Source organism: Tenrec ecaudatus, chromosome 11, assembly GCF_050624435.1.
Source record: "Tenrec ecaudatus isolate mTenEca1 chromosome 11, mTenEca1.hap1, whole genome shotgun sequence".
In the NCBI taxonomy this organism is placed as follows: domain Eukaryota; kingdom Metazoa; phylum Chordata; class Mammalia; order Afrosoricida; family Tenrecidae; genus Tenrec; species Tenrec ecaudatus.
In genome coordinates this window covers 91,282,724-91,293,991 of record NC_134540.1, presented here as the reverse complement: position 1 = coordinate 91,293,991, position 11,268 = coordinate 91,282,724, and the positions used below count along the sequence as shown (strand labels likewise).

General features: G+C 45.6%; 1 protein-coding gene across 1 annotated transcript in view; it reads right to left on the bottom strand.

Annotated features, from left to right (window-relative positions):
- Nucleotides 1-6,747: 6,747 nt before the first annotated feature.
- COL4A1 (collagen type IV alpha 1 chain) overlaps nt 6,748-11,268 on the bottom strand; it is a 170,672-nt gene continuing 166,151 nt past the window's right edge. Inside the window, exons 51-52 of the mRNA XM_075563429.1 lie at nt 10,596-10,768; nt 6,748-8,287 (exon numbers count right to left, since the gene is read on the bottom strand). Coding sequence (XP_075419544.1) covers nt 8,206-8,287; nt 10,596-10,768 — 255 coding nt within the window. The 3' untranslated portion in view covers nt 6,748-8,205. The remainder of the gene's footprint in view (nt 8,288-10,595; nt 10,769-11,268) is intronic.

Below are 11,268 nucleotides of genomic sequence, written 5' to 3'. Positions count from 1 at the left end.
AAAAGAATGTCCCATATAAAAAAAATCAACAGATCTAACTTTTAATCATCAAAATATAAGCCTTATGCTCCATGAAAGACACTGTTACTAGAAGGAAAAGACAAATCACTGACTGGGGAAACATATCTCTAAACCACAAATTTCTAATAAAAATATATACAGACCGATGAAAGCGCACACAATACTTACCCCACAAAGAACCCAGTTAAAAATGAGCAAGATGCAGTCAACACTTTCCTTAGGAGGAAATACGGATGGCAAGTAAGCATGTCAAAGGAAAATCACAGGAAACCCACCCCACTCACCCTTCAGGAATTTCATATTAAAACCACCATCACATAACACTACTGATAGTGAAAGCGGATTGCCCAAAGAAGAAACAAAACTATCCCAGAGGCAATGCAGCCAAGCAGAGCCTTCATCTCACAGGACTTGGTAATCACGTTCTCAGGAGAGACCGATCCTCTGAAACGAACATCATCCGAGGGAAAGTGGAGGTACCAGGGTAAGTTGGAAGGACACAGTGGCTACAATAGCAGGCTCACATGTCACACTTTTGAGGATGGCGCGGGACCAGGCAATGCTTGCTCTTTCGCCGGGATGCTCAAACAACGTGGGGGCACTGCCAACAACAGCACACGAGAGTTCCATGGAGCCCTGGCACCGCGGTGGTGAAACTGCTGGGCAGTGAACTTAAAGGTCAGCAATGGGAACTCACCAGCTGCTCAGGAGAAAGACTTGACAGTCGGTGTCTGCAAAGGTGCACAGCCTTGGAAAGACCGGGTCAGGGCTAGAGGCTCTCTCTGGGTTGAAATGAGCTCATTGGCAACAGGTTGGGCACGAGTTAAAAAGTCCTAGGCGCTCAATGGTTAAAGTGCGGAAAAAGTAGGCGCTTTAAACACGCCAGTGGTGCAGTGGGAGAAGAGGCCTAATCACGTGCTCCTCTCCGGACGACAGCCTAGAAAACGTTAGAGGGCAGTTCTACTCTGTGCTTTAGAGTCACTGGGGCAGTTACATAATCTGGTGGCAATTTGAGGAGGAAGAGTGAAGGGGTGGAGTCTAGCCTGTCAATCAGGATACAGCCAATGAGGCCTCTGTGTGGGTTTAGCCTTCTGCTGAGGATTCTGGGAACTCCTGTTTTTCCTCCTTGGAGGCCAGAGACACTCTCCTCTCTCTCTGCTCACTTCCTGAGAGACATCCCTGTAGAGAAGACACATGGAGAGAGGACGATGGAGCCCGAACTGAGCCACGTGGAAACCCCTGCCAATACTGCGATGCTTACAACGCCACTGGATCCACAAAACCTTCCACCCACTGGCCTGCGATCCTCCTGCATTTGGCCTCATTGCATGTGTTTCCTGAGTCTGAAGAGGACTTTATAGATTGGTATCAGACATAGGTGTTAATATCGGACTTATGGACCTGATCTGGGCTGGGATGCTTCTTAATAATCAATTGCTCTTATATATAAAACTCTGTCTTATACACATATAAGTGTCTAGGAATTTGTTTCTCCAGTCAACGCGGACTGACACAGTCACTGAGTTAGAATTGACTAGATGTTACAGAACACACACACGTTCGGTATGATTCTGCCACAGCTAACAACAACATTCTTATTAGAATAGCTGAGATAAATGATAGCTGGCAGGGATTTGCACAATTTTCTTCCCAAGTTAGCGATGCACTGACCATGTAAACCAGGGATGCTACTCCTGGGTAGTTACTATAAAGGAAGGGAAATGTATGTTCACACAAAAACCAAAACAAGAATATTTATTCTCTACTCATATCACCAGAATTAAGACTAAAAATCACCCAAGACCAACCCAAATGATCTGTAACAGGTCAGGAGGTAAGCAAACTCTGGAAAACCTATCCATGTCATCTCACTCGGCACTCAGAAGGAGCCAACTATGGCTCCACACACCATCCTGCAGGGATGCCCAATGCATAGGCTCAGGCAAAGAAGACTGTGTCGAAAGGGCTGATTCTGGGTGCATCCATTTGCAGGCTAATTTCGAAATGACAGAACTATCATGTCGAGTTCATGTCCCATGCTTGTCAGGGTATAGGGGTAGGCTGAGCGTTTTGCACCAAGGAATAAACTGAGAAGGGAGTGTTGGGGTGTTGGGGTGATGTGACAGTTCTGTATCTTTATTTGAGTGATCCTCACAAAAATCTTCATCGTGTCACAGTTCATAGAACTAAACATAAAAAGTCAATTTTATTATGGTAATTTAAGAATGAAACATTAGCAAAAATTGCTTTTAGCCTAACATATAAGAAGCATAGGGTTTGAACAGTATGACTTAAGGTGTCATATTATCTTCTTTGTTAAATATGTGTGTGGGTGGGTGGTGGTGGTGGTGTGTAACCTGAAGCTCTGGTGGCTGAGTGAGCTACATTTTGGCCGGCTAACTTTAGGCTCGGCAGTTCAAATCCACTAGCTGGTCTAATGCAGACAGATGAGGCTGTCTGTTCCCATAAAAAGTGAAAGCTTCGGAAACCTAAAAGGACAGTTCTGCATTGTCCAACAGGGTCACTATACATCTGGACTGACTAAATGAGAGCGGGTTTAGTGATATGTATTTTATTGTGCTCCTGTGGAATTTTTACATAAACTAAGAGGCAGTCGTTTGCACAGAACAAGGAAATACTACATGGTTCCAAATCAGGAAAGGTGTGGCTCAGGGTCGTATCCTTTCACCAGATTTATTCGATTTGCTAGCAAATAATCTGAGAAGCTGGATTCTATGAAGAACGTAGTATCAAGATCGGAGGAAGGCTCGTTAATCACGGGCGATATGAAGAGGCTACAACTTTGCTGCCGGAAGAAAAGAGGACTTGAAGCACATACTGATGAAGATCAAGGACTGCAGCCCTCTGTACATATTCCAACTCAACATAAGGAAAAGAAAAACCCTCACAACTGGACGCACAGACAACACCATGATAAACATCACAAGAAAATATTGAAGATGTCAATGCTTTCATTTTACCTGGATCCACAATTAAAGCTTGAGGTAGTTTATTGTGCCAACCTGGCCTATAAACCCATGTGGGGTTAATTGAAGGGTGGCAGGCTAAATGGCTTGGTGAGATTGACCTTTCAAGTTCTCAAGTCTCTTGCTTTGTAATGGTCGGACCAAGGTGCAGCTGCCTTAGCAGTTCCCTGCTTCAGTTTGCAAGATTGACTTCTTTTTTTTTGGCCCCAAAACAAAGTCCAGAAGGCAGAAATGGGTCAGCAAAGAAAGATAAATGGAAATAGGGAACCCAAGGAGGAAATGATACACACGCTATTACATTGTGAGGATTGTACCTAATGCTATAAAACAAAGTGTGTAAGAACTGTAGAATGGCAAACTAATTAGCTCTCTACACTCTCACCTAAATCACAACCAAATATTCAAAGCAAAAACACCCCCAAAACATTGAAAGTAATGTTATCCATTAAACATGTATGTACCTTACACACAAAGCAGTAAATAAAATGCCCTAACACCATAGACATATGACATTCTTGTCAAGATTTCTCTGAGTTGAGGAGAGTTTACTTATGTAACCTACTCTGGGTATTTGCTGACTTATTTCTAAGAACCACCCACTAGGAAGTACCCCAATCCTGTCCTCAACTCCAGTGAGCTGCTGCTTCTTTTTTTTAAATCATTTTTTAAAAATGTTTTATTAGGGGCTCATACAACTCTTATCACAATCCATACATATACATACATCAATTGTATAAAGCACATCTGTATATTCTTTGCCCTAATCATTTTCAAAGCATTTGCTCTCCATTTAAGCCCTTTGCATCAGGTCCTCTTTTTTTCCCCCTCCCTCCCCGCTCCCCCTCCCTCATGAGCCCTTGATAATTTATAATTATTTTGTCATCTCTTGCCTTATCCGGCATCTCCCTTCACCCCCTTCTGTTGTCCGTCCCCCAGGGAGGAGGTCACATGTAGATCCTTGTAATTGGTTCCCCCTTTCCAACCCACTCACCCTCTACTCTCCCAGTATCACCCCTCACACCCCTGGTCCTGAAGGTAATATCCACCCTGGATTCCCTGTGCCTCCAGCTCCCATATGCACCAGTGTACAATCTCTGCCCTATCCAGTCCTGCAAGGTAGAATTCGGATCATGGTAGTTGGGGGTGGGGGGCGGGGAGGAAGCATCCCGGATCTGGGGGAAAGCTGTATTCTTCATCAGTGCTACATCACACCCTGACTGACTCATCTCCTCCCCTAGACCCCTCTGTGAGGGGATCTCCAGTGGCAGACAAATGGGCTTTGGGTCTCCACTCTGCACTTCCCCCTTCATTCACTATGGTAAGATTTATTTTTTTTTTTTGAGGATACCTTATTCCTGATCCCTTTGGGACCTCGTGATCACACAGGCTGGTGTGCTTCTTCCATGTGGGCTTTTTTGCTTCTGAGCTAGATGGCCGCTTGTTTATCTTCAAGCCTTTAAGATCCCAGACACTATCTCTTTTGATAGGTGGGCACTATCAGCTTTCTTCACCACATTTACTTGTTCACCCGCTTTGGCTTCAGCAGTTGTGTCGGGAGGGTGAGCATCACTGAATGCCAATTTAATAGAAGAAAGTATTCATGCATTGAGGGAGTGCTTGAGTAGAGGCCCAAGGTCCTTCCGCCACTAAACCTATAAATATAGACACATAGATCTATTTCCCCATCCTCATATATCTATTTTCATGTACATGTCTTTGTCTAGACCTCTATAAATGCCCTTTGCCTCCAAGCTTTCCTCTATTTCCCTTGATTTTCCTCCTGCCCCACTATCATGCTCCGTCCCCACCTGGGTTACATCTCTACCTCTTCTTTACATAACCTTACCGCAAGATTGACTTCTTGCAAGACATCCCCAAGGAGACGCCTCAGGGACCTACCGCGATGCAGCCCTGGATGCTGGAGCAGCCGTGTGGAGACCCCTGCCAGCGCTGAAATGCTTACACATTCACTGACTCAGCTTTCCTCCTGCAGTCGGCATCGTAGTGTGTGTTTTGGAGATGGAGGAGGACTTCGGGGATTGGTGTCAGACATATGGGTTAATGTTGGACTTGTGGGCTTGGGCAGCCCTGGATTGGGATGTTTTCTTGATGCGCACTTAACCTTTACATAAAACTCTCTCTTACACGTATGAGTTTCTGTGGCTTTGTTTCTCTGAAGTACGCAGACCAACGACAGAAAGCTCATGGAAGCAGCAGTCCTTATTGGAGGTGAGGCACAGGGAAAGCACTAGAGTTGCCAGAAGCACACACAGCGCTGTCTGCGCGCACGGAGGCAGGATGCTCCTTGAAGCAGGGATGGCGAGAGTTTGCCTCAAAGACTTTGGACACATGATCAGAAGCGACCAGTCCCTGGAAGAGGGCATCATGCTTGGTAAACGGAGGCGTGGTGAAAAAGTGGAAGGTCCTCCGGGAAAGGAATGGGCCGCACCTGCCACAGAGAGCACAGGCCTCGCAACTGTGAGGCTGGCACAGGACTGAGCGGGGCTGTCGGAGCAGACTTGGTGGCACCTAACAATACATATCAGAAGCTCCTGCGTGGTCCAAAGAGTGAACATGGATGTCTGAGGAGAGACTTACCTCTGGGCACGTTTAAGAGAGGAATACTAACAATCTAATTCTGAGAGAAAAAAAAGGAGTCACTAAAATTCCTATAGAGCACAGTTTTACTCTGATATAGTTTGCCATGTGTCGGAATTGATAGTACTGTTTTTTTACATATCAGATTGTATACAATGAATAACAACGTATGATAAATCGATTTGTCCGAAAGCTTAAATACAAGATGCTCAAAATGGCTGTCATATAAAGGTGTGTAATCTCTTAATGACTTCAGAAATGAGGGCTAAATATTTCAGTTGGATTTGTTCTTATTCTATAAAGAAGACAAAATCACTCTTTATATTATTATCCATGGTGGACAGAGGTGATCAAAATTAGCCCTTGATTGATGTCTCCTACCCCAAGCTATGTGCTGTTAATTCTCATGTATCATCCCTATTTGTGGGGCATATTGGGCTACACTTTGGGCTGCTAAATCAAGGGTCAGCAGTTCAAGTCTACCAGCTGCTTCCAGAGAGAAAGATGAGACTCTCTGTTCCCATAAAGATGTATCGCCTCAGAAATCTGCTCGGGCAGCGCTCCTCTGTCCTACAGGGCTGCTCTGTGTTGGAGTCAACTTGATGGCAGTGAGTTTGAAGTCTTGTGAAATCATCAAGCACAAGATCATGACAGTGCTTAGAACGTGAGTACTCTGTATCACACTCATCTTCTACAAACTATCTTTTAATCGAGTTTAAGCTGAGGCTGAAATCCTTCATGAAAAAGAAATGTGCCCACCCATTTCCTTGGTATTTTAAGTAAGACTTGGAATCTAACCCTCTGCCCAACTTGTACCTATTACATAACTGTAATCTCGGTTCTCACCAATGGGTCAGTATTCAGGGGCTAGAAAAGCGTCCTCTTCACCGCTGCCCATCTTATATCTACCCATACCTGAGAAGTACTAAATGCTCAGTAAATGTTTAACAAATAAATAGATGGGTGCATGGATGGGCGGATGAGGTCTCCAGAGGTCAAATCTCTCTCTCTCTCTCTCTCTCACACACACACACTCACACACACACACACACACACACACACACACACACACACACACACTCCCCCTCCGTTAATGCCAGTCTGTAACTCCTATTGGAATAACTACAAAATGAAAATGATCTAAGGTAGGCAAAGCTTAAACATTTATTAGTGGCTTGTGCAGTAGCTATTCTTTCGATGCTTCTGGGGGGCAAAACTAGTAACAAATTAATAAAAGCTTAGTTTTTATACAAATAGTTTTATTACAAATTTGAATTCTTAAGAAATACACATTTGAACAAATTACATAAAAGGCCTTAGTAGTCTTTCAAACGTTTTGGATACTTTAAGTAAATATCACTTCAGGCCCAGTGGTCCAATGCTGCCCTCTTGCAATCCACTCCTTTCCCTGCTAACGTCTGGGATCGCAGCTCCCGAGGAACCAAGGGATCGGCTCGGCCGGGCTCACATGTAAAATACTGACATGCTGATTGGGCCGAGCCGTCCGCCACACCGGACGGCGGCTGCGGAATGAGGAATGCTAACAAAATGACGGCCTTTTGAGGTGGTGGGTTTTTTTGGTTGTTGCTGTTTTTCAGTCAAGTCATTCAGTTTGTGAGGAGCGTTTAAAACCCTGAAGAGATTTAATACAGAATAAAAACAGTAAGCTCAAAGTGCGCGTTTCACTACAACAGTCACCAGACTCGTGAGCCCGGGTGTGGTGTGGGCAGTACGCGCTGCCGGGGTTGGAAGTGAACAGTGGAAACCATGCTTCACATTTGGGACCCTAGCGCTCCACAGCCTGGCTGGCGAGGAAAGCGAGAGAGCTCCGGCGGCTTTCCCTCAGCAGTGGAGGACGTGAAGCTACACCTTGACTTGCCGAATTGTTGACACCTATATAAATTACTAAAAAATATATATATATATTTAATTTCTGACTACTTTGGGGTCATCTTTATTCCACGGGAGAGTTATGATTTCTGCAGAAGCAGCTGCCTAGTACCACGCAGAGCAGAAAGACGTGGATTTCTCTTTGGGGCTTGCGAGATACGGCTACTGTGTCCGGCGTTCCATTTGCAGGCTCCAAGACTGTCTTTACATAACTATTATCTGTACAGGAATAATATACAGACCGAGGGACCTGGATTTTGAAACAGCTAGACAGTGATATAAACAAACATTTCTATCTGGGGCCCAAACAACTGTAATCTATTATAATACAAGAATGAAAAATGGGGGCAACAGTCGCAAAGGTTCTGCCCACCTCCTAGCACCCTATGCTCACGAATGGAGCTCTCGCTTCACACATCAGTGCATGGTACAACAGAGCATTGTTTTACGTTTTATTTCAACAAAAGTGCCATTTGGTATGTCAATATTTAAAGCTTATCTCTGTCCTTGTTCCTTTCTCCTTCAGCAAGTAAAGGGCCAAAAAAGCAGGGTGTGTTAGTTACGCGGTTTCCTAGAAGGCACTTTACAATTCTCCTATTGGACAGTGAGGTACACGGGATATAGTTCTAGGGTCCGTTGTTGTTAATGAAGAGAGAGAGAGAGAGAGGAATAGCACCACATTGTGACATTAGCTGAGGGATGGGCTTCGTTATGTTCTTCTCATACAAACTTGGCAGCGGCTAACATGGGTACGCAGCTCTCCTGCCTTCAAGGTCGATGGAGTTGGCTTCCTGGAATTGAACAAGGAACACAATGGCAGTCAACATTTTCCCCTTCATCAGAGCTGCAAAAGGGTGCCCAACCAGCCCCACGTTGCTAAGTAGCAGCACAGAGTTGATTCAGACTCACAGTGTCCCACTTTCCCCAAGAATCCCGGAGGGGAGGGCTCAGCTAAGCACTACTAAGGCCATGAAGTAAGCCTCAGGCTGCCAGTAGTTGGCATTTAGTCACATCTCCTTGAGTTGAGGCACGTGCAGGATGCTTTAAAGTCTGAAATGCTGTACCACATGCAGCCCTGCGCATGGTCAGCCTCTGCCTGACCTCGCAGGGCACTGAAGTTAAGTGACTTGCCTAAGTCCATGGAGCTAGCAAGTTAGGGCAGACCTGAAGTCAACCTCTACCCAGGTTCCCACCCACCCCTCCTCTTCGTTTGGCGCCATTGGCTTCTTGAACTACCATTTAGCATTTTGTCTTTTCTACTCAAATAGATTATAATCTCTTCCAGGATAAGGAACGGCCGAGTGCTCCTCTGCTCGCCCGAAGATTGGTGGTTCAAAGCCGAAGAGTCACTAGATCCACAGAAGCAAGACCTGGCAATCTGCTGCCATCAAGATTGTATGTCACCAATAGACTCGTCTGGGCCGCTCTTCTGTGTCACAGGTGCCCAGATGTGGTCTGTGTTCCCCAAACATTCACTGCAGAGGTCATGAGTCACTGACATCTGGGCTGAGTAAACAGACCTCAACTATCTTGAAGGATGTCTGTTCCGGTAGTCAGATCTGAGGAGCCCCTGGAGGGTGCGCACAGTTAAGCACCGGTTCCTAATGGAAAGGTGGGTGATGTGAACCCACCCAGAGGCACCTCGGAGGTGTGGATTCTATTCCCAATGGCCAGCTCCATGGAAACCTGATGGGGTTCAGGGCGACTCAGACACATGGGGGGGGGGTCACCAGGGCTAGAAATCAAGTCGACAGGAACCAGCACTTTCTGTTTGGGGTTGTGTCCGATTTGAGGTCAAAGAGCAAAGGCTATTCAGTGAACCCAAATTCTCCCCTGATGTTTGAAATCCTACATAACTTTTGCTTGTGGGAAAGGTGAAGTCTACAGAAAAGCAGGTTCTTGTGACATTTCAGGAAACTTGAAGTACCCTCTAACCACAATGCCAGGCGCTAAACTGGAGGCTGCTCACTTTAGTGTAAATTCTGTTACCCCTAGTTCGAGGTGTGGTGTCTCCCATGAATAAAAATCTTACCTAATTTCATTTAAGGAAGCACTGTGTTCACTGTACCATGCTGCTGGCTATGTTTACAAACCCTCCCATTGTTCCCTTTTAAGCATCTGAGAGGGAGTTCCAGCAGGTAAGCCATCAGCAGAGTCTGCTTAGCTCCCTAGCGAATGGTTAGATTCTGTCTGTAGTGTTGACGTCAAGTTTCCAGGAGCCTAGAAAGGCTTGCACATGCTGCCAACTAGGCAGGGAGGCGCATGTTTCAATGCTTTCAAACACTGTGAACAGTGAATATTACTGCTTCCCCTTTAAGGGTCTAAACTAGGGGACAAAAAAAAAAGAGGATTCTAGCAGAGTATGACACAATTCTCTCTGGAAAAGGTAAAGACAGAAAAGGCTTATCTCCAAGGGTGAAGCACTTATTTCGGGAATGAACAGTAAGTAATTGTTCTAACCCCATCAGCCTCCTGCAGCTCTCTGCCCCAGCTGGTACTACATAGAGGACAGAGAACTCCGCATGGGCTGCGCTCCATCAGGGACTGGGCCCACTGCCAAAGGAACTTCAACAGGGCTATCTGCCACTCAGGACGGTTGTTTTAAAGGTGATAGTTTGGGTCATGGAAAAAAATAAAGGGGGAATGTTTTCCCTGTCAATTTCAGATGCATGTGTGCTAAAATTAGTTTCAATTTGCGCTATATCGTTCCAAAAATAAAGCAGGTCATCGTCATTCACGTGTTCATTGTGTACATGGACATTAAATGCAGCCTTATAGTCACGAAAGAGATGAACTCTGTTCACTTTCTTCTCTTTCATTATTAAATGCGCACCATTAAAAAAAAAACCCCGGGGATGAATTGGAATTGCTTCAGATCAAATTTTAGGGAAGCCACCTAAAAAGAATGAAAGATGATCAGCTCCTCTCCCGCCCCCCCCCAAATTCTTCAGCACATGGAAGAATCAACTCTACCACCTCCTGCTCCCCGGTCAATGCCGCATAACGACTATCTTCTAGTCATTCAGCAGTCTATGTGCTGGAAGGTGTGATCCTGAGTGATTGAAGATACAGGCAACAGAGGGGACCATCCCAACGTACTTGAACATCTCGCTTCTCTCTATCGTGGCAAGCCAAAAGCTGTAAGCGTTTGCGTAGTAGTTACACGTTCCGCGGCCATGGCACTCAATGAATGGTGCGCTTCTAAATTCTTCCAGACAGGAGCCGGGTGATGCGAGGGCTTGGCCAGAACCTTCGGCACCAGCGCTGGTGTGCTGAGGGAGAAATGTGAACAGTGAGTCAGAGCATTCCCTCCCCAGAGCCCAGGAGATTTATTGTTCCTCAGCGAGGAGCCAGGGGACTCCTTTCTGGAAAGTGGGCCCTCTCCAGCACCGTGTGGTTACCATGTAACCCGCTCTGCACACAAACACCCCCACAAACACGGCCCAGATGCCCCCTGCAAGTCACTCCCTGTCCTGGGCTTGGAGACAGCCATTCTTTAGAGCACCCCAGAAGTCAGCCAAGACTCTGCCCCAAATAGCAGATGACCAACCTGCCTCATTAGGATCTAGAGAAATGCCAACCTAGCTGTGTCTTACTTTTGAAGAGAAGTTGTTCATCTGGACCTAAAATCTGTTGTAACCTGGGAGATGAGAGAGTAGCCCAAATGTACAAATAATGTTAGGACTAACCGATGTGTGGTCAAATTTTATAAATAAAATCAGATTTTTCATTTGTTAGATGCTATACTGAATTCAAGTTTAAGGTAAGGGAC